Source organism: Dipodomys merriami, unplaced genomic scaffold (genome assembly GCF_024711535.1).
Source record: "Dipodomys merriami isolate MVZ:Mamm:240054 unplaced genomic scaffold, mDipMer1.0.p SCAF_6, whole genome shotgun sequence".
NCBI lineage: Eukaryota > Metazoa > Chordata > Mammalia > Rodentia > Heteromyidae > Dipodomys > Dipodomys merriami.
Genome location: NW_027206179.1, coordinates 2,533,217 through 2,557,804, shown reverse-complemented (window position 1 = coordinate 2,557,804; position 24,588 = coordinate 2,533,217). Strand labels below are relative to the sequence as shown.

The 24,588-nt window shown below is 40.0% G+C and overlaps 1 protein-coding gene across 1 annotated transcript in view; it reads left to right on the top strand.

The window, feature by feature from the left end:
- The first annotated feature begins 2,535 nt into the window (after positions 1-2,535).
- LOC138813624 (vomeronasal type-2 receptor 116-like) overlaps positions 2,536-24,588 on the top strand; it is a 44,727-nt gene continuing 22,674 nt past the window's right edge. Inside the window, 4 exon segments of the mRNA XM_070002024.1 lie at positions 2,536-2,949; positions 15,506-15,623; positions 18,609-18,752; positions 19,716-19,945. Coding sequence (XP_069858125.1) covers positions 2,536-2,949; positions 15,506-15,623; positions 18,609-18,752; positions 19,716-19,945 — 906 coding nt within the window.

Below are 24,588 nucleotides of genomic sequence, written 5' to 3'. Positions count from 1 at the left end.
GGCTTTTGATTTACTAACACTCCAGCCTTACCCTCTTTATCAGACCGGCTGAGTATATGTATCTGCTTCCATATCAAAAATTTACTTCCAATCATAGCCTTGAGCAGAGACCAGAGGCTGCCCTTTTGGATAATTTTAAGCTATCCCCAATTTCACAACCACAGCCTTAAAAACAAAAACTTACCTTACATAAAAATAATAGGTAATACATATAAATTCCTGCCGAGTTAGAAGGAAAGCAGATATGGGCATCAAATAGACATACTTTTCAACTATTTTCTTTTGACCTTTCAGCTGTGCTTAGTTTTGCAAGGACAAGCACAAAGTGACTCCCTTTAGGATCTGACACCATCCCTCTTATGGATGCAGTTTCCACTGGCATTGGGATGATCACTCATCCCCAGGATCCTTCCACGCCAGGACAGATTTTTTGTTCCAGGAGACTGTCTTTTTCCTCAGATAATGTCCTTATGGGTAATGGCGATAATGATGATGATGGTGATATTATTATTATCATTATCATTATTATTATTATTATTATTATTATTATTGTCGGTAGTGGGGCTTAAACTCTGGTCCTGGGCACTGTCCCTGTGCTCTTCAGCTCAAGGCAAGCACTTTACCACTTTATGCACAGCACCACATCCAGTTCTCTAGTGGTTTATTGGAGATTAGAGTCTCATGGGCTTTTCTGCTGCAGCTGATTTTGAACTGTGATCCTTACATCGCAGCCTCCTGAGTACTTATAATTACAGGCTTGAGCCACTGACACCCGGCTCTACTTGCTATTTTTGCCAACTAGAATCTCAAACATTTCTTCATATATTTCATATATTTCATATATTTCATAATAATCTTCATATATTTCATACACGAACCTACTTCAAGGTACTCAATGACTTGGTGAGGGAACTAGACAAGGTCTATGGCCCAGATATTAGTGCTTCTTATGTATCCACAAATGATAGACAGGAAAAGCCAACTCATTCCCTCTCTATCTCAGAATAGCAATCCAGTGTTCATTGATCAAATCCTGGTTCAGGAACTCTCCCAATTCTCATTATCTTTCTAACGATCCAAATTCTAATTCCATCCTCTTTGAAGACAGGGTCCAAACATATTACTGTGTGTACAGAAAACCATTCAATTCAACAAAGTATTCAGATTTCAACTTAATCCTTTGTAATACATGATTACATACCTGAATCTCTGTGACCTCTGTGCAGGTTCAACTAAGGAAATGCCAATGAGTTCTATCCCTGACTCTCGCAGTTGAGGAAATCAATACAATCCCCATCTGCTACCCAACATGACCCTAGGGTTTGAGATCTATAATTCACATAATGTAGAAACTGATGTGTTAGAGAATCCATTGACCTTGCTGTCTGGGAAAAATAAAAAAGCCCTAATTGCACCTGCAGGAGAGACAGCAAAGATTTAGCAGTACTCACAGGAAAATCAAGCACATCTGTCCCAATCTTGACACTTCTGGACCTCTACAAGCTTCCACAGGTGAGTATGGGAGGGGAGGGCAGATGTGAGCTAAGTCCACCATGAACCTGTCCTCTATAGGTTGAAGTGGAGAAAAGAGGTGGTATTATGAGCCTCACATACTGAATGGCCTCAATTGAAAAAATCCCCACATTGGGTGGGCATCCACATTATCTTTGTTGGAAGAGATCAAAGGAGAGTTTAAAAGAGAGCAAAGAATGAGCCCAGGCTCTGATCCTGATCCATACAATTCTACAAAAATCTTGGAGCATGAGAGATAATATTACAAGTGGGACAAGCAAGCCAGGCACTGGTGGCTCACGCCTGTAATCCTAGCTACTCAGGTGGCTGAGATCTGAGGATTGCGGCTCAAAGCCAGCCAGGGCAGGAAAGACCGTGAGACTCCCCAAGAAACCACTAGGAAACTGGACATGGTGCTGTAGCTCAAGTGTAGTCTGCTTGCCTTGAGCTTAAGAGCTTAGGGACAGTGCCGAGGCACAGAGTTTAAGCCCCACAACTGACAAAAAACAAATGGGATAAGCAAACCTTCACTCCCACCACTGCAAGCGTTTGTTGGCTACTCATCAGGACTGTGACCCTGACAATAACCATCCTCTTCCAGCTGTTGTGATTATTTTTCCCCCTTTAGTTAACCTATGGGTCTTTTGATCCCCTCTTGAGTGACCATGGACAGTTCGGTGCTGTCAATCAGATAGTTGCCAAGGACTCAGCTCTAGCCCTGGCCATGGTCTCCTTGATGCTTCAATTTGGCTGAACCTGGGTGGGACTGCTCATAACCAAAGACAACTATGGTGTGTGGTTCCTCTCAGAATTGAGAGAGGAGATGGACAAGAATGGAGTCTGTCTTGCCTTTGAGAATATGATCCTGACAAACAGCTCATTAGATTTATCAACTGATCAACCAAGATATCGCCAGATCATGGAATCCTCAACCAATGTGATAATCATTTACGGAGAAATTGAATTGCTACTAAGCTTTATTCTTATATTGGGGATTTTTTAATTACAGAGAAAGTCTGGGTCATGAACTCACCCTATGATGACATGACCCTTAGCAAAAGATACTTCCTGCTAGACTCCTTCCATGCACCTCTCATCTTCTCTCACCACCATAAAGACATTTCTGGGTTCACCAATTTTGTCCCAAGAGATAACGATTCCAAGGACTCAGGAGATATTCCTCTTCCTAGGATATGGATTTGGGCTGTTCAGTGTATCCTGATTAAGTCTGATTATAGAAAATTGGGGCACTCGTCATCCAATGCCACTGTGGCTTGGTGCAGGGGACACACTTTTGATATGGCCATGTCACAAGAAAGTTACAATATCTACACCACCATGTATGCTGTGGCCCACGCCCTCCACAAGGTGGTGCTTCATCACATGGAAGAGCCACCAGCACACCATGAGCAACAAAGGGCATTTCTGTCCTCGCAAGTAATGACTTTTATGTTAGATGATATGTTCCAGGCATAGTGACTTTCTAGAATCTTTCATAGCAGATGGAATTAGGTAGTCTGCCTCCTTTAGTGAAAATACAAGGTACACTTGCCCTGTCATGCTCTCCATGACATGACTTGAAGAATACAGCATCTGTGATAAGGAAGTGCTATGTCTCCTGTCCTCATCCTCACTTTGTGTGATATAAGCTCTCAACTTTTCAATAGTATAAATCCAAAACATCACTCTGGAGGAAGATGGCTGAGGAGAAACTGGAGAATAAATAAGGTCTTTCATAGAAAGCAGTTTTAGTGTTCCAGTGAACAGTCCTAGGCTAGAGAATCATATCAAGTTTGGCATCACAGTACAGAGAGTTTGGTCAGACAGGAAAAATCCAGGCAGCGTGGTCAAGAAGACAGATCTGAGCACTTGCCAGTAGTCACAGTGGGGTGGAGGTGGCAATGGTGGAGGCAGTTACCCCGGCCACCATATCAACAGAGACGATCCCGCCAGACACGGTGTGTGAGCAGATTCTATTCACCAGCAGCAAGAACTGACAAGGAGCAGAAATGTTCATCCTGCTATTCGCAGACCAAGGACAGCCCAGGAATGGAGTCTGGCATGAGTAGAAGCGAGATAACCTCAATCCTTCTCATAGAGCTGCAGTGGGAAGTTAGGCCCTCCCCAACCACTGAAGAATATCTCCATCTTCGTTACTGAAAAAATGCCCTGCCAGAACAGCTAGTTCCAACTCAGGCCTTGAAAGAAAACCATAGGAGCCATTCAACAGGTCAGAGGAACCTGACCTGACTTGCGAGGTTCAGCTCTACTCAGAGAGAGGAAGCTCAACTTTGGGAGCAGTGACATTCTTCACTGGGTAAGCAAAGGCAGAGGCTGCCCCTCTCCACTGCAGCCTAGACAGCAGAAGGGGTAAAACACAAAGAATTGAAACTCAGTAAACATAAACCTTGAGAATGTCTCCCGGCTGGGCTCTATGTGTGTCTTAAGAGTTAGCCACTCAGGGAAAAGCTACTGATTGCTGATAGGCCTCCCAGAACCTAGCCTCAGCACAGCAACTCCAACTTAGAGGAAACGGACATCTCCAGCTTTTGTGATACTCAAAGTAGAATTCCCTCCCACTGAACTAGACTGGGAGGAGGATTACAAAGTCCTGGGGGAGGCACACCTTCTTTCTGCTTATTCTAACAAACATAAGAAACCAATCAAGCCACAGGAAAACCAAACAACACAAGCAGACCAGAGACTAGTTACACACAGAGGGGAAATAAAAGATCTCCCCCTCTACCAAAAAAAAATCAAAGAACTCTTTTTGCTACTTAATTTTTTAATTTTTGAAAAAGTGTGATTTTTATTTTTTTCTTTCATAATTTTTATTTCAGGTGTGTGTGTGTGTGTGTGTGTGTGTGTAATCTCTTTTAACCATTTAGTCCTTTATTCTTTCTTTTTTTGAGTTATTAATTGCTCTTCTGCTGATCCCCAAATATATACCTGTCATCAATTCTTAGACCTTATCCCTCATTGTGTACATATTTAATCCAGGAATTTATTACTTAATTCACAGCCTCTTAGGCTTAACTTCTCTAATACTAGTATTATTTCTTTATAATTATATAATTTTTAAGTATTCCATTTTTAAAATTTTTTTTCATTTTTCCTTATCTCTCTCCTTCTCTCATCCTATCACTTTCTCCACCAATAACATTTCTTCATTGTTCCATAATTTTAAGTAAGTCAGTTTTTAATTTTAAATTTTTGTTTTTCTTATTTCTTGTTTTTTTTAATCTCTCTCCTTTCATTAAGTCCTATCCATTCCCTCTCTGAGATTATGATTTGGTTAAATTCACTCTTTCCTTTTATCTCAACACATTCCTCTAATCCTATTTTTCCTCCCAATTCTCCCTAAACCTATTTAGGTCTGGTCATCTGAATCCTTCTTTGATGTCCTTAGCCCATTAATCCATTGTTGTTTGATGATGAATAGATTGAATCTGTTGAACTAGATTGTATCTGCAGCCATTTTAATGTGTAACTACAGGACTCTGGTTGATGCTTGCCTTAAAATAGTGTTCTAGCACAAAATTGGTGTTAATTTCTTACCAAATGGACAGAACAAGCTGGAGAAAAACAAGAAAAATGGCTAGTCCGGGTATCTCAACTCCCACTCATGATAATGAGGTGACAGAACATTTAAGGAAAAATCCAGAAGAGAGTTCCCAAAAAGCTCTACAAACACTAGCGGTAAACATGATGAATGAAAGGTATGAAAATGTGTAGAGAATTCAGTGTGACCATGATAGGAAGCAAGATGAGGGCAACCAAAGATTAATATGGGAACTTCACGAGCATGATAAGGTTAACCAAACATTAATATAGGAATCTCATGAGCATGAGGAAGCTAATCAAAGATTACTACAGGAATTGGATGGCAGGCTGAGAACAACCAAAGAGAAAGACAGGAATTGCATGAGCAGGCTGAGAACAGTCAAAGAAAAATACACAAATTGTATGAGCATGAGGAAGCTAATCAGAGAGAAAGACTAGGAATTGTGTTAGCAGGATGGGAATAGACAAAGATCAATAGAGGTATACATGGAATCCATAAACAGACAGCTGAAGAAATTCAGACAGACCACAAAGGGAATGCTAAATGTAGCCCGACAGAAGGAATGGGAGTCCAAGGAAACCATAACCAATCAACTAAGTGATTTGAGAATAAACACTGAACACCAAATTAAGGAAGTAAAGAAGTTCATACAATATCTAAAACAAACCTCCAACAAGGAATGTGAAGCCATCAAAGCCAAACAATTCAAAGGAAAGGAAATAAAAAACAAAGTAGAAAGTCTAGACAGTAGGTTAGACCATGCAGAAGATGGAATCTCAAAGATTGGAGACAGCCAAGATATTATAGAGAGAGCATACAATTATCCAAGACAAATCCAAGAAATGTGATAGATTGATTCAATATTGGGTAGACACCATTAGAAGTCTTAATCTGAGAATAATAGATGTAGAGGAGCAACTAGAGACAGAAGTTAATGGTCTAGGAAATTTATTTAACAGGATCCCATCAGGGAACTTCCCAAACTTGCAAAAAGATAGTCCTGTTCAGATACAAGAAGCTTTTAGAACCCCAAATACACCAGACCTGAACAAGACATCCCACCATCACATTATAATCTGCACAGGATCAATTCAGCTCAAGGAAAGGATTCTTAAAACTGTCAGGGAGAAAAGATCAGTCACATATAAAGGGAAACCAATTAGAAGCACCTCAAATTTCATAGCAGAGACAATTAAAACAAGAAGAAGCTAGAATGATGTATACTACACCTTAGAGACAAACAGCTATCAACCAAGAATACTGTACCCAGCTAAACTCTCCTTCATAATGAAAGTCAAATGAAAACCTTCCATAGCAAAGAAAAACTCAAACAATAGATCCCCACCAAACCAGCCCTACAAAAGATACTTAAAGATGTCCTACACATAGAAAACCAACAAGACCACAATAAAGGCCAAGAAACTGAACCCAAACTGAGAATCCAAGAACCATGTGAAGAACCAAGTTGTTGCAGCACCTAAGAAGGTGGGTAACATGGCAGAACTACCAAACACCTCTCAGTCCTAACTCTCAACATTAACGGACTTAACTCTACAATTAAGCAGCATAGACTACCTATTTGGATTAAAAAGCAAGATCCTTCTATATACTGCTTTCAGGTTTCACACCTTCCCAATTAAAACAAACTTATTATGAAAGTGAAAGGCTGGAATAAAATCTACCAAGCAAAGGCCCCCATAAACATGCGGGAGTTGCAATCCTAATATCACATAAAATTGACTTCAAATTAAAATTAGTGAGAAGAGAAAAAGTAGATCACTACATGCTAATTAAGGGATCTGTCCTTCAGGAGGATATCACAATTCTAAATATCTATTCACCAAACAACAGAACACCCTAATTTATCCAAGAAACACTACTTTCCCTCAAATCTCATATGGATCCAAAGGCATTAATTGTTGAGGTCTTTAACAGAACACTATCCACTCTAGTTACATGAACTCAGCAAAAACTCAAAAGTGAAACAGCAAATCTAAACAGTTGCATAGATCTAGATTTAACAGATATCTACCGAATATTCCACCCTGCAGCATCAGATTATACATTCTTCTCAGCAGCACACAGAACATTTTCCAAAATACACCACATTTTAGGTCACAAAGCAAACTGGTCCAAATTCAGAAACATTGAAGTTATGCCCTGCATGCTCTCAGACAAGGGAATAAAATTACAACTCAAAACTAAAAGCCACCAAAGAAGGTCCTGTAACACAAGGAGGCTGAACAACACACTGTAGAATCACCAGTGAATCATGGAAGAGATAAGAAAGGAAATTCAAATGGTCATGATATTCAACAAAAATGAACACACAAATTACCAGTTCCTCTGGACAGAGCAAAAGCAGTACTCATAGGCAAGTTTACAGCTCTGATTTCCTACATCAACAAATTGGAGACATCTGAAACCAACAATTTAATGAGACATCTGACCTTCTTTGAAAAAGAACAACAAGGTAAACCTCAATCCAGTAGACAGGAAGAAATAATTAAAATTAAATCAAATTAAACTAATTAGAATCCAAAAAAAACATAGAATCAACAAAACAATGAGTTGGTTCCTTGAAAAAGTTAAAGAAAATTGGCAGACCCTGAGAAATCTTATCAGAAAAAGAACACACCCAAATAAACAAACTCAGAGATGAGAATGAAAGCATCACCACAGAAACCACCAAGATTCAGAACATTATAAGGGAATATTTCTCAAACCTTTATGATAATAAGTTTGAGAATCTGGAAGAAATGGACAATTTCCTAGCAAAAAGCAATATGCCTGAAACCAAACCAACATGAGTTAAACCAACTAAAAAGACACAAATCAAGCCTTGAAATAGAAAGAGCAATAAGAGACCTCTAATCAAAGAAAAATCCAGGACCGGAAAATTTACAGCAGAATTATACAAGGCTTTCAAAGCAGAACTCACACCAATACTACTTCAACTCTTCAATGAAATTGAAAGAGAAAGTTCACTACCGACCTCATTCTATGAAGCCATCATAACCCTCATCTCAAAACCAGGCAGGGACTCATAAAAAAAGAGAACTATAGAAGCATTTCTTTGATGAACATCGAGGCAAAACTTCTCCACAAAATCTTGGCCAAACAAAATTTTCTTAATAGAGACCCAGAAACACAACAAATCAAAGAGGGGTTGGGCAAATGGGATTGCATGAAGTTGCAGAGCTTCTGCATGGCAAATGACATAGCTAGCAAGATCAATAGAAAGCCCACGGATTGGGAGAAGATCTTCACTAGACATACAACAGACAAGGGTCTCATATCTAAAATTTATATGGAACTCAAAAAATTAAATCCCCCGACAACAAATGCTCAAACAAACCACTGTCCAATAAATAAGTGGGCTAAAGACTTAAAGAGAAACTTCTCTAAAGAGGAAAGAAAGATGGCCAATGGACACATGAAGAAATGCTCAACCTCCCAAGCCATAAAAGAAATGCAAATCAAAATATCATTGACATTCCACCTCACCCGAGTTACAATAGCTACAACCAAGAACTCTAATAACAACAGATGCTGGAGGGGATGTGGACAGAAGGAAACCTTACTACATTGTTTGTGGGAGTGTAAACATGTTCAACCACTTTGGAAAATAGTATGGAGGTTCCTCAAAAGACTCCACACAGAGCTCCCCTATGACCGACTAATCACACTTTTGGGCATTTTCCCAAATTTTTACAAACAAGACCACACTAAAGCTACCAGCACAACTATGTTTATTGCAGCATTATTTACCATAGCTAAGATCTGGAACCAACCCAGATCCTCCTCAGTAGATGAATGGATCAAGAAAATGTGGTATATATACACAATGGAATTCTATGCCTCCATAAGAAAGAATGGCATTCCCCAATTTGTTAGGAAATGGAAAGTCTTGGAAAAAAATTATATTAAGTGAAGTAAGCCAAGCCCAAAGAAACATAGGTCCCATGGTTTCCCTTATTGCAATATCTAGTATATGTCTGAGTCAAGCAGAAAAGGTCAGAAAAGATGATGTTAGGGAAATGAACCCTACCATATGTATTGAAATGTTTTTGTTCTTTCATGTGATTGTTTCTAAGGCATATATAAGATTATTTTTTGTTGCTTTGTATGTCCCTCCCCCACAGTATAACCCGTGCTTTCACTGTATTTGACGTCGGTATAATTTGTGGAGGGGAAGAGGTTAAATACGGATACAGGTGGACCCATTGCAACAATGAGATGGACAAGTCATTATGTCCAAAACGAACTTTACAACGTTGGAGGGGGGCTGGGAGTATTGGGGGGGTAGAGGTGACAATGGGAAGGGTTGGGAAGCGGAAACAAAGGAGGAGGCTACAATGCTTGATAAGAAATGTACTCATTATCTTGCCCATGTAATTGTAACCCCTCTGTACAGTATTTTCACAATAAAAAGTAAAAAATGAAAAAAAATCTTGGCCAATCAACTTCAACAATTCATCCATAAGATCATACACCGAGATCAAACAGGATCAATTTCAAGGATGCAAAGATGGTTCAATATACGCAAATCAACTAATATAATTCATCACATCAACAGCAGCAAGTATGAGATCCACATGGTTATTTCAATAGATGCAGAAATAGCATTTGACAGGATCCAACACCCCTTTATGATGAAGGCTCAGGAAAGACTAGGAATCCAGGGAACATTCCTCAATACAATAAAGGCTGTATATGACAAATCTACAGCCAGAATTGTACTTAATGCTGAAAACTAAAGCCTTTTTCTCTTAACTTAGGAAGGAGACAAAGATGTCCACTCTCTCCACTTCTCTTCAATTTAGTATTAGAATGCCTAGCTACAGCAATGAAACAAGATGCAATCATAAAAGGGATTCAAATAGGAAAGAAGAAGTAAAACTCTCCCTCTTTGCACATGACATGATCTTGTATTTGAAGAATCCCACGGACTCTACTACCAAATTACTCAAGCTTATTTGAAACTTTGGCAAACTAGCAGGGTACATAATTAACCCTCAAAACTCAATGGCTTTTCTGTATGCCAACAATGAGAAGAGTATGGCTGAAATCAGGAAAACAACTCCTTTGGTAATATCCCAACACACACAAAAAAATGACTAGGAATTAATTAAAGAAGTGAAGGACCTCTATGATGAAAACTAAAACCTGAAAAAGGATTCAAAGCAGAACTTTGAAAGTGGATAAACCTCCCATGCTCCGATATTGGAAGGATCACCATCTTGAAAAAGGCAATACATCGCAAGGCTATTTACAAATTGAATGTGATACCTATCAATATTCCAACTCATTCTTCAAGGAAATAGAAGAAGCAATCCAAATATTCATATGGAACAATAAAAGACCCCGAATAGCACAAACAATCCTGAACAGAAAGAACAGTGCTGGAGGAATATCAATACCAAATTTCAAATCTACTACAAAGCTTGGTACTGGCACAAGAAATGACCTGAGGAAAAATGGAATCGAATTGAAAATTCAGAAATCAACTCACAAACGTATAGCCATGTAAACTTTGATAAGGGAGCTAAAAATATAGAATAAAAGAAAGACACCCTCTTAAGTAAATGGTGCTGGCAAAATTGGTTAATCACCTACAGAAAACTAAAGCTGTATTCTTATGTATCACCCTGGATCAGAATCAACTCCAAATGGATCAAAGAACTCAAAGTCAAACAGGCACCCTGAAAACATTACAAGATGGAATAGGAGAAACTCTATGTCTCCTTGGCACAGGCTGAAATTTTCGTAATAGAGACTCAGAAATTCAACAAATCAAAGAAAGGTTGGACAAATGGGATCCCATGAAATTGCAAAGCTTCTGCATGGCAAAGGACATAGCTAACAAGGTCAATAGAAAGCCCAGGGATTGGGAGAACATCTTCACTAGCCATACAATAGACAAGGGTCTCATATCTAAAATATACTTGGAACTCAAAACCTACTTCTCCCCACAACAAATGCTCAAAAAACAACTTCCTGACAAATAAGTTGGCTAAAGACTTAAAGAGAAACTTTTCTGAAGAGGAAATAAGAATGCCAATAGACACAGGAAGAAATGCTCAACCTCTCTAGCCATAAAAGAAATACAAATCCAAACAACATTGAAATTCTACCTCACCACAGTTAGAATGGCTATAATCAAGAACTCAAATAACAACAGATGCTGAAGGAGATGTGGATATAAAGGAACCCTACTACATTGTTGGTGGCAGTGTAAATTGGTTCAGTCACTTTGGAAAGTAGTACAGAGGTTCCTCAGAAGACTCCACATAGAGCTCCCCTATGACCCAACAATCCCACTTTCGGGCATTTACCTGAATGATCACATACAAGACAATACTAAAGCTACTAGCACAACTATGTTTATTACAGCATTATTTACCATAGCTAAGACTTGGAACCAACCCACATGCCTCTCAGTAGATGAATGGAACAAGAAAATGTGCTATATATACACAATGGAATTCTATGCCTCCATCAGAAAGAATGACATTGCCCATTTGTTAGGAAATGGAAAGACTTGGAAAAAATTATATTAATTGAAGTAATCCAGGCCCAAAGAAACATATGTCCCATGGTTTCCCTTATTTGCAATAATTAGTATATGTCTGAGTCAAGCAGAAAAGATCAGATAAGTTGATGTCAGGGAAATGAACCCTAATATATGCATTCAAATGTTTTTTTTTCTTTCATGCCATTGTTTCTAACACATTTATAAGATTATTTCTTTGTTGCTTTGTATGGCCCTCCCGCATGGTATAACCCCTGCTTTCACTGTATTGGATGTCTGCATAATTTGTGGAGGGAAAGGGGGATAACAAATTGTTTAAATAGGGATACAGGTGGACCAATTGCAACAATGAGAGGTACAAGTCGTTATGTCGAAAACGAACTTTACAACTGTGGGGGGGGGGAAGAGGATTGGAGTGGCGTGGGGAGGATAGGAAGGGATGGGAAGGGAAAACAACAGAGGAGGCTAAAATGCTTGATAAGAAATGTACTCATTTTCTTGCCCATGTAACTGTAACCCCTTTGTACAGTATTTTCACAATTAAAAAAAGCCTAGACTGCCCTAGGTGATAACTAATATCCTACCAGGTAGTAGGTGGTAGAGGTGGGCTCCTGGTCCAAGATTGCCCCAACCATATGCAATTAGTGATAGCTAGAGTAGAACTCCGCTTGTCTGGTGGTAGATGACTTTCCCAGGTACTGAGATGAGTACAGAGCTCTGCCAGAGGCTGTCCTGGCTATGGGGTCATGGCACAGGTCGGGTGCTATCACCTGGGCCACACTAAGCTGTGGGACAATATCACCATCTTGCTTCCCTGTCCTACCCATGACAAGTGGGATGGAGAACAAGGATGTGTCAGAGCAGCTTGGAAAGTTTTGTCAAGGAAGCCACAATCTTTGCACCAGTGGCAGGCACCTGTAATCCCAACTACTTAGAAGGCTGAGATCAGAGGATTAGGGTTAAAAGCCAGCCCAGGCAGAAAAGTCTGTGATACTTTTATCTCCATAAGAGCAAGAAAACTGGTGGTGGAACTGTGGCTCAAGTGTTAAAGAGTTAGCCTTGACCTGAAGGATTCAGGTTCAAGCCGCACAACCAACAACAAAAAAAGCCAGAAGGCCATTTTAGTGAACACTGCCATGCATCAGACTTAATATCCCATCCAGAAAGCCCAAACAGTCATGTGGATACACTGAGGCCTCACTCTAGCTTGTGCTGTTGTAGGCTAATGCACACTGGATTCCTAGAACAACCTAAGTTTCATCCTGATTCCATCTAAAGCACAGTCCTTCCAGGGCAATGGTCCTTGACATGATTCACTGCCCAAGAAGACTGGGACTGAGCCAGGTGTTAACAGAGTCACACAGCAATAGTGGTTTTACAAGGCTAAGCAGGAAGACAGGTGTCAACTTACTCCAACCATGGTGGAAACTGATGCATATGGCATTTGGTTCTGCCTCAGGGACCTTCCAACACCTCCTGAAAGATTCCAATGGAAGCTGGGGTGCCAGAACCAAACAGTGCCTCTAGTTTATTCTGGATTATTGGTCCAATCATGACATGCTGAAAAAGGATTCTAAAAAACACCCTGACTCACTCTTATGCCCTCTTCACTAGGAGGTTGTATCTCATACCTGCTGTCGTTCACAAGATTGGAGGAGGGAGGTTGTGGCACTGTCTTCCTTCTCTGTCCTAAACCAGTTCCAGAGGCACAATCTAAAGGTCTGGACACAAGAGTAGAGACTATAACCACTTCCCCAGCACTGGTCTCAGTATATGGGGATGGTGCTGAGATTTAACTTTATTTCTCTCTCTCCCAGCAATGTTGGAGGGTTTCTGTACATACTGAGCCACTAATGCTGTTGTATGGGAGGAACATGGAGATGGCTTCTTCCACCTTTTCTCATGCATCCTTTTCTGTTGTTTTGTTCTACTGGAGAAGTACTCTCTGGTCCACACCACTGGACTATCATATGTTCTTTGTTGGGTGGTGCAATCTTTATATTCTCTCTTTGTCAGCTGCCATCTTGCTCTGATTCTGGGGAATCCTCTTGAATGATGACATTCTCTGAGTCAGCTTAGTGTGCCTCTCCTACATGACATGAATTGTATTTCTTTGTTTTCTTTTTTCCCAGTTATGGGGCCTGAACTCTGGGCCTGGTTGCTGTCCCTCAGCTCTTCAGCTCAAGGCTAGCACTCTACCACTTGAGCCACAGCACCAATTCCATCTTTTTCTGCTTATGTGTGCTGAAGAATCAAACCCAGGACCTCATACTAGGCAAGCACTCTACCAGTGAGCCACCTTCCCAGCTCTTCTTTGTTTTCTTTACTTTCCTCAGAAGGGAAGATTTACTTCTTTGCAGAAGTGTGCCTCATTGGCAAAAGTGTGGCAAGTGAGCACAGACACAAGGCAGCCTGCTTTCCTATTTACTCCTAACACAGCAGGCCCTGCATCTCTGCAGATATGGGTTGAACTCACGTGGACACTCTGCTCTCAAACTGAATTGTAGTTCTTGAGAGTTTTTTCATATGCAAATCTAATTATTTCCATGCTCCTCTCATCTTCTCTCACCATCATAGAAACTCCTCTGGGTTCACCAATTTTATTCTGACAAAGACCTTGTGCAAGAACTCAGGAGATAATTCCTTCCCACATCAAGGATTCAGTCTGTTTATAGCCTACTGATTAAGTCTAACTGAAGAGACTTTGGGCACTGTTCATACAATGCCACACTGCATTGGTTTCTGAGGCATATTTTTGACATGACCGTGTCAGAAGAGAGTTACAACATCTATAATGCTGTGTATGCCATGGCCCATGCCCTCCACCAGATATTTCTTCATCACATAGAAGAGCCATGAGTGGACAATGCATAAACAAGGGCATTTCTCTCTTCACAGGTAATGGCATTGCTTTTGGGTGATCTGCTCTAGGCATGTAGACTTTCTATTGAAGGTTTCATAGCAGATAGTACTAGGTCATCTGGCTCCATTTTGGAAAATACAAGAGACACTGGGCCTATAGTGCTGACCATGAAATGACTGTAGAGCTATGAAGACAATGACTTGAAGATCGCTGCATCTGTGACAAGGAAGTGCTGTGCCTTCTGTCTCCATCCTCATTCTGTCGGCAAAAACTATCCCCTTTCAATAGCATATATCCAAATTCTCCTTGTACCTGTGTAAAATAACAGATCAAGGGAGACTAGTTCTTGAAAACCTAAGATTGTCTGGACAAAAGTGGTTTACACCTGTGGATTACTCCTGAATACAATTACCCACCATATAGAGGTGAAATTGTGGCTCAATGGATGGAATGCTTACTTTGAAAGAAAAAGAAAAACACCTTAAGTTGAGTGCCTTGGCCCTTTGGTTGAAGCACAGGGTAGGCACAAACAGACACACACACACACAGACACACACACACACATACACACACACAATGAACTAAGGCTTGCTTAAAGTAATCTTTCATAGTTGTTATAAGTATTTTGTGATTTTGCTTAGCTTATTGTTTATCTATTTTTAAGACTGACTCTCTGATCACAATCATAAAATAAGTCATAGGAATTCATTATAAAGAGATGATAGAAGACTGTCATATAAAAATGAATTCTAATATGAATTCTAACCAAATAATGATACTTGTTTGGATGTGGCTAGAGTTTCATTCCCTTGAAATTGAGTTTCTCCATCCCATTTTGGATAACCAGGTTTTAGAAACTTCTTAACAAGTTAGTCCACTGTGGGTCTGAATTTGATACAGTTGATTGGATTCCTGTGGTTTGTGTGAATCATGTGGTGGGAATGAAGGATAATCTGTGTGCATCCATTATTCTGGGGTTCTGTGATAACTCTGGGAAGCAGTTCACCATACTGTAATGTGTCCCTTTTAGCTGCATCATTTTTTGAAGAAGATCAAATTTACCAATCCTGTTGAAGACCAAGTGATTTTGAATGAAGAAAGGAAATTGGAGGCAGAGTATGACATTATGAGCTTTTGGAATTTTCCAGGTCTGGGACAAAGGGTGAAAGTTGACCAGTTTTCTCCAACTATGCCACATGGCCAACAACTGATTTTGTTTGAAAATCTGATAGAGTGGCCCATGGGATTACCAAGGTGGATCATTTATACATCTCCATTCTCTCCTTTTTTAATATATTGTTTGGGATGGAGAAATGGAATCAATTATTTTTTTTCAGATGCTTTGTAGATTTTTTTTTAATTTTAAATTTTATTTTATTTTATTTGAGAACATACTGTACAGAGGGGTTACAATTACATGGGCAGGATAATGCATACATTTCTTACCAAACATTGCAGCCTCCTCCTTTGTTTACCATTCACCCCCCTTCCCAGCCTCCCCCCTCCCCCCCACCCAATCATACGCACCTCCCCCCCCACACCGAGTTCTGGGAAGATGGCAGAGGAGAAGCTGGAATCTGAACAAGCTCTCGCATAGAAAGCAGTTTTAGAGTTCCAGTGAACAGTCCTAAGCCAAATGGAATCATTTAAAAGAAGAGAAAAAGATCCTGAAAGAGAGGACAAAAACATTAGATACACCAGACTCCATGTCTTTCAGTGTTCTTTACAATTCTATGAGAACAAGAATGAATCAGAAGAGTCCCTGAAGACATCAAACGTGTTGAGGAGCTTGAAGTGGGAATATTATCAGGCCACCACTGCATTATACAGTCAGGAGTCCAAAGGACAAGCAAGCTCATATCTCTGAGTGAAGAGATCTTGACATCATTCAATGCTGTAGCTGTGGCTAGTGAAGAGATGTCACTCACATGTGCATAACAGAAACACACACAGTGTTGTCTCTAATTCTGCTGGGCCATTGCTGGAAAACAGAAAAGTATCTGCACAAACATAGAAATATCTGGAAGCCCAACAGATTACTCCATTTACAATGACTCAAAGAAAAGGGTGCTCACTGATCTGTAGGTGCTTATGTAATGGCTGCTATTGTTGGACAACTATGTATTCAACACAGGGGAGATGAATTTTACTATAATAAAACTTCAGGGAGAACCAAAACAGCCTAAGTAAATAAAGTAAATGGGTGTTAGACTGCCATGTCAAATGTCTACATCAAACTTTATGAAGTCTCTGATCAGTTACCCACTAGAGAAAAGGAAACTTCAAATCCAATAACTTTTTACCCTTTATTGAGTATAAACTTACAATTTTGGCTAATAATTAATAGGTAGTTGCCCTTATACATTCATCATACTCCAGTAGTAAAGGAAGTTAGTACTAAGTCATTTCTAAGGAAAGAGTCTAAGGTATAAAGGACCTGTTCCTGGATTCTCAGCAAAATAAAATGAATGTTTACCTTGTCAAAGAGGACAATGTACCAGAATGATTCTGATCTCATGTCTTTTGCCCATAAGCAGCGAGCCCAATGCAAACACAGTTGTAACCGTTTGTGTTTAAACAGTCACAAGTTACATTAAAATTGCTCACACTTAACTGACTACCAGTGCCTTAGGCCTGTAAACTTAGCTCCTCAGAGAGCTGATATGTGAGGATCATGGTTCCAAGCCATCCTGGGAAGGAAAGTTCATGAGTCTTTTATCTCCAGTAAACCAACAAAAGTCAGAATCTATACGTGGTTAAAGTATTCACAAAAGCAATGCTCAGAAACAACACCCAGACCCTGGCTTCAACTATCAGAACCAGCACCAAAAAAAAACAAAACCCATAAGAACATCAGCTCATTTTCATTTCTTTAGGTTGCCAAGATGGAAATTCACTGTGAAGTACAGAAAGATGAAGCATATTGCCACGCCTACTCCGGTGGAGTCTGCTTAGCATGGGAAACCTGCTTTCAGATCTGAGAATGAGGCTTCAAAGAGGCCTATCTCTGATAATGGGACTTCACTGAAGTCTACCTCAAAGAATGAGGCTTCAAAGAGGCCTATCTCTGAGAATGGGACTTCACCGAAGTCTACCTCTGAGAATTGGTCTTCAAAGAGGCCTACCTTCTGGAAAAGGCTGGCAATCCCCTGGGAAAGATGTATTTCTGTTCCTGTTTTTCTTTTCTTCACTGTATAGGAGTGCCTATTAATCGTTTACTGTTCCTGCTGCTTGTTGTACTTACTCATGCTCAACGTTCCCTTATTCAAGGCTCTTTCTTGGAAGTGTCGACGACTCCAACATCTGATGAGTGTCTTGAGAATATGACTAACTCACCAGAGTTAAGTGCTACCCTGAAAGCCCCTCTTATGGAGGCTAGTAGACAAGTCATAAGTAAATATAAACATATTGGGGGTTTCATGGTGTCACTTAGCAGAAGGAATTGTTTGTAAGAGATTTACAAGAAGCTGTAGGCACTGCTAGAGCAGAAAGAGTGTATGTCTATTGGAGACTTCCCTTTAATCCTGAAGCATATACAATAGACCCATATAGATATGCTGTAGATAAGAAAGATGTAGAAGGATATTTAGACCAAAAGCTAAATAAGATTCCTAAAAGGCTGGTAGATGGAAGGTGGCAATGGCTTATCAGAGGAAAATGGTGGGATCCTCCATTATCTAGAGGACTCCAAATACTTCCCCCAGATCCATAGCCTTTAACAGGTGTGTATAAGGATGGCAACCATTGGGAAAACAACTTAGGAGGAAGAACTTCCTATAACTCTCTTTCATTTACTGAGAGACTTGCTAGATCTAGATCTCCTTGGTGCTTATTATCAAAGAAAGAACAAGAAAGATCTTATGAGACAGTTAAGGCCTCTATGGAGAAGAGTAAACTATTATGTGAAAGGTTACAGAAAAGACACTATGAGCTTAAATTTGGTATATGGCCAGATTTAACTAAGTATAATGAATATCATGATTTTTGGCCACAAATTGGGGACCCTCTAAAGAATGGCAAAGAAGCACAATTGTTTAGAAAAGATATAAAATGTATAAAGTAACTATGAAGTACTAGAGTTCATTTCTTTCTGTTCAGCACCTTGCCCATATGCTCTGGTTAATGGTTAATAGGTGATAAACATCGAAACCAATTGTATTTCTTAAAAATAGAGGTAAAGCCGAAAACAAGTGCCTATTGTCATAACTCATCATCCAAAAAACGATCAGGCAACCAGCTGGTGACCACCCAAGAACGAAGCCTTACAGCAAGATTGTGTAACCTTTTGCCCTTTCTCATGGAGACTTTTGCTATAAAAGCTTGTTATCCTCTGCATTAAATCGCACTCAGCATTCACTCCTCTTGTATGTGAGTTGTCTGTTTGCCATCTCCCCACCTATTCCAGTTCCTCCACTAGGTGTCCTCCGTCGTCCCGACAGAGCCAGTCCACAGCAGCATATGAAATAAAAAGAACAACACAGAAGACAGAGATCACAGCTTGGAAAAAAATAGGAAGTTCTGAATACTATCATTGATGCTGTTATTTTTTTGTCAGTCTTGGGACTTGAACTCTGGGCCTGGGTGCTGTCCCTGAGTTCGTCAGCTCAAGGAGAGTGCTCTACTACTTAAGCCATAGCACCACTTCTGGTTTTCTGGTGATTAACTGGAGATAGTTTCAGAGACTTTCCTGCCTGGGCTGGCACTGAACCACAATCCTCAGATCTCAGCCTGTGAGTAGCTATGATTACAGGCGTAAGCCTCCAGCACCCCACCATTGATGCTGTTTTGATAACTGAGGTCCAGGCCTTTAATATTGTTGCAGTAGTTCCTTTTCAGTACTCAGAAAGAGTTTAGAATAATACATGTATTGTAGTTGGGGAAGACTTCAACAGGAAACAGAGCCAATACTGTGTAGGTAGAAAAAAAACATTGGTCACCCATTCTGGTAACCAAACACAATTAAGGACATATAAAACTTGGTGAACTGTGAACACAAGTGTGAACTAATTTTTACTGGCTACCCAAAGCAATTATGTTTTTATGTATGATTAAGAGGTGATATTTCCAGAAGTGGCGCTGAAGCTCAAGTGGTAGAGCACTCGCCTTGAGCTGAAGAGCTGAGGGACAGCGCCGAGGCCCAGAGTTCAAGCCCCATGATAGACAAAAAAAAAAAAAAAAGATGTGATATTTCCAAGACTCTTAATGTATCAATATGTATCAATTACATCATTACTTACTAGGTAGAGCTACTTCTGCCTTTAAACACAACCAAGGGGTAAAGAACCAAAGATCTTTTCAAGCTCGGAGCCCAAGGAAAGCTCAGCCTCCATCCTCAGGACTGATGAACCAGGAGCTGGCCAGTGCCAGCCACTGTCCCAGAGGATACAAGCGTGGAACCTACACCTGTCCAGGAGACATTCAAGTAAAGGAGAGAAAGGATGGGCTCATCATTGACTTCCATAGGACCTTGGTAAAATCAATGCCCAGAGCTCACAATTAGCCAATTTGTGCATCATATCGGACCAAATCTCTAAGGACACCCAAATAGAAATGGAAGAAGAAGAGAAAAGAGAACAACTGAAAAACTAGATTTTTGAGGGGATCTCTTTAGCCATGCTGGCAAAAGATAGTGTGTCCTTTCTTCCACTGCTTTATTTTCTACTTACATTTTTCAGATGCAGTGGTGTTCAATCACCTCTTGATTGGACTAAAGTACACATCATAAATGTGTTACTGTTTTACAATGAAATATGACCAAGTAAACAAGACACAAGAAACAAAGAATGGCGGGAGGTTCTGGGAAGATGGTGGAAGAGAAGCTGGAGGCTAAACAAGCTCTCGCATAGAAAGCAGTTTTAGAGTTCCAGTGAACAGTCCTAAACCAGAGAATCACACCAAGTGTGCCTTCACAGGACAGAGAGTTAGGCCAGAGAGAGAAAATACAGGCAAGGAGACAGCCCTGAGCACTTGTCAGCAGCCGCCGCCGCGGCCGCGGCGACTGCAGCAGCCATACCTGAATCACAGAGAGTCCAGGACGAAGGAGCCAGACGTGGTGGGTGAGCGGATTCTACTCAACATCAGCAAGAACCGACAAGGAGCAGACATCTTCATCCTGCAGTTCGCAGACCAGAGACAACCCAGGAACCAAGACTCAGTGTGAGTAGAAGCCTGACATCCTCACTCCTTCTCAGGGAGCAGAGGAGGGAAGGCCACCCCTCCAGTACGTCCAGTATCCCCCAGTACCGGAGATCTCCATATTGGATACCGACAAAGCTTGGCAGAGCTATTAGCTCCAACTCAGGCCTTGGAATAAATCTAGTCATCTAGCAGGTCAGAGCCAGAGGCTGCCCCTCCCTTTAGCAGCCTCGACAATCAATTGAAATTCAGTAAACAGAAACACTGAGAGTGGCTCCAGGCTGGGCTCTGTGAGTTTCTCACACACCAGCCCCCGGGAAAACCTACTGTTTGCTGAAAGGCCTCAAATCTACCCAGAACCTAGCCTCATCATAGCATCTCCAAACTCGAGGAAAAAGCCATTTCCTCCCATTGAACTAACCTGGAGGAGGATCCCACAGCATTTTTCTGCCTGTTCAAAGAAACTGACTTAAGTAATCAACCAAGCCACAGGAACACAAGCAGACAAGAGACTCCAACAAGAGGCTGGTTACGGACACAAGGGAGACACAGGATTTTTCCCACCCCTCCCAAAAAAAATCAAAGAACTTTTTTTCTTTTTCTTGTACCTTTTATTAAAAAAAATTTTAATCTTTAATTTTTAAATTTTTTGAAAAAAAAGGTTTTCTAGTAATTTTTTTCCTCTTAGAATTTTTTTTTAATTTAATTTTATTTTATTTGAGAACATACTGTACAGAGGGGCTACAATTACATGGGCAGGATAATGCATACATTTCTTACCAAGCATATCAGCCTCCTCCTGTGTTTACCCTTCACCTCCCTTCCCAGCCTCCCCCCACCCTCCCACCCAATTATACCCCCCTCCCCCACACACACCGACATTGTAAAGCTGGTTTTGACATGACATTTTGTACTTCTCATTGTTGCAACAGGTCCACCTGAATCCTTAAACGACTTGTTTGGCCCCATCTCCTCCACATGTTATAATGACATCAAATATAGCGAAAGCGGGGGTTACAATGTGGGGGAGGGACATACAAAGCAACAAAGAAATAATCTTATAAATGCGTTAGAAACACATGCATGAAAGAAACGAAAACATTAAAATACATATTTAAGGGTTCATTTGCCTAACATCACATTATCTGACCTTTTCCGCTTTACTCATACCAATACTAGATATTGCAAATAAGGGAAACCATGGGACCTATGCTTCTTTGGGCCTGGCTCACTTCACTTAATATAATTTTTCCAAACTTTTCCATTTCCTAACAAATGGGGAAATGTCATTCTTTCTGATGGAGGCATAGAATTCCATTGTGTATATATACCACATTTTCTTGATCCATTCATCTACTGAGGGGCATCTGGGTTGGTTCCATATCTTAGCTATGGTAAATAATGCTGCAATAAACATAGTTGTGCTGGTAGCTTTAGTGTGGTCTTGTTTGTAAACATTTGGGTAAATGCCCAAAAGTGGGATTGCTGGATCATAGGGGAGATCTATGTGAAGTCTTTTGAGGAACCTCCATACTGCTTTCCAAAGTGGTTGAACAAGTTTACATTCCCACCAACAATGAAGTAAGGTTCCTTTCTGTCCACATCCCCTCCAGCATCTGTTGTTGTTAGAGTTCTTGATTTTTGCTGTTTTAACTGGAGTGAGGTGATATCTGAATGTTGTTTTGATTTGCATTTCTTTTATGGCTAGGGATGTTGAACATTTCTTCATGTGTCTATTGGCCATCCTTCTTTCTTCTTCAGAGAAGCTTCTCTTTAAGTCTTTTGCCCACTTATTTATTGGGCAGTTGTTTCTTTGAGGATTTGTTGTTGGGTGGTTTAATTTTTTGAGTTCCAAGTATATTTTAGATATGAGACCCTTGTCCGTTGTATGGCTAGTAAAGATCTTCTCCCAATCAGTGGGCTTTCTATTGATCTTGCTATCTATGACATTTGCCCTGCAGAAGCTCTGCAACCTTATGCAATCCCATTTGTCCAACTTTTCTTTGATTAGTTGTGCTTCCAGGTCTCTATTCAGAAAATTTTGGCCTGAGCCAAAGACACCTAGGGTTTCTCCTATTCCATCCTGTAATGTTTTCAGAGTGTCTGCTTTGAGTTCAAGGTCTTTGATCCATTTGGAGTTGATTCTGGTGCAGGGTGATATATAAGGATCTAGCTTTAGTTTTCTACATGTAGTAAACCAATTTTGCCAGCACCATTTACTGAAGAGGCTGTCTTTCTTCCATTCTGTTGTTTTACCTTCCTTACCGAAGATTAGATGGCTATAGGTATGTAGGTTCATTTCTGGGTTTTCAATTCTATTCCATTGGTCCTGAGGTCTGTTCTTATGCCAATACCAAGCTGTTTTGATTACTATGGCTTTATAGTAGAGTTTGAAATTTGGTATTGATATTCCTCCAGCAGTGTTCTTTCCATTGAGGAGCGTTTTTGCTATTCGGGGTCTTTTATTGTTCCATATGAATTTTTGGATTGCCTCTTCTATTTCCTTGAAGAATGAGGTTGGAATTTTGATAGGTATTGCGTTGAATTTGTAGATAGCCTTGGGAAGTATTGCCATTTTCACGATGTTAATCTTGCCAATCCAGGAGCATGGGAGGTTTTGCCATTTTTTAAGTTTTGTGTTGATTTCCTTTTTCAAGATTTTAAAGTTTTCATCATAGAGGTCCTTCACTTCTTTGGTTAAGTTAATTCCTAGGTATTTTATTTTTTGTGGGGCTATTACAAATGGAGTTGCTTTCCTAATTTCAGCCACACTTTTCTCATTGTTGGCATACAGAAAAGCCATTGATTTTGGGGGGTTAATTTTATAACCTGCTACTTTGCCAAAGTTTTGAATCAGCTTGAGTAATTTGGGAGTGGAGTCTATGGGATTCTTTAAATACAAGATCATGTCATCTGCAAAGAGGGAGAGTTTTATTTCTTCTTTCCCTATTTGGATCCCCTTTATGTCTGCATCTTGTCTTATTGCTGTAGCTAGGCATTCTAATACTAGATTGAAGAGAAGTGGAGAGAGTGGGCATCCTAGTCTTGTTCCTGAGTTAATAGGAAATGGCTTTAGTTTTTCACCATTGAGTATAATGCTGGCTGTAGGTTTGGCATATACAGCCTTTATTGTATTGAGGAATGTTCCATGGATTCCTAATTTTTCCAAAACTTTCATCAAAAAGGGGTGTTGGATCTTGTCAAATGCTTTTTCTGCATCTATTGAGATAACCATGTGGTTCTTATTCTTGCTCCTGTTGATGTGATGAATAATATTAATTGATTTGCATATATTGAACCAGCTTTGCATCCCTGAAATGAATCCTGTTTGATCATGGTGTATGATTTTTTGGATGAATTGTTGAAGTCGATTGGCCAAAATTTTGTTGAGAAGTTTTGCATCAATGTTCATCAAAGAAATGGGTCTATAGTTCTCTTTCTTTGATGAGTCCCTGCCTGGTTTAGAGATGAGGGTTATGATGGCTTCATAGAATGTGTTCGGTAGTGAGCTTTCTCTTTCAATTTCATTGAAGAGTTGGAGGAGTATTGGTGTGAGCTCAGCTTTGAAGGCCTTGTAAAATTCCACTGTAAAACCATCTGTTCCTGGACTTTTCTTAGCTGGGAGGTCTCTTATTGCTGTTTCTATTTCAATGCTTGATATGGGCCTGTGAAGCTGGTTTAACTCATCTTGGTTTAGTTTTGGCATGTCAATATTTGCTAGAAAAAGGCCATTTCTGTCAAGTTCTCAAAATTATTAGCATAAAGTTTTGAGAAGTATTCCCTTATAATGTTCTGAATCTTGGTTGTTTCCGTGGTGATGTTTCCATTGTCATCTCTGAGTTTATTAATTTGGGTGTGTTCTCTCCTTTTTCTGATAAGGTTGCTAAGGGTCTGTCAATTTTGTTAAGTTTTTCGAAGAACCAACTCTTCGTTTTGTTGATTCTTTCTATAGTTTTTTTGGATTCTAATTCATTTAAT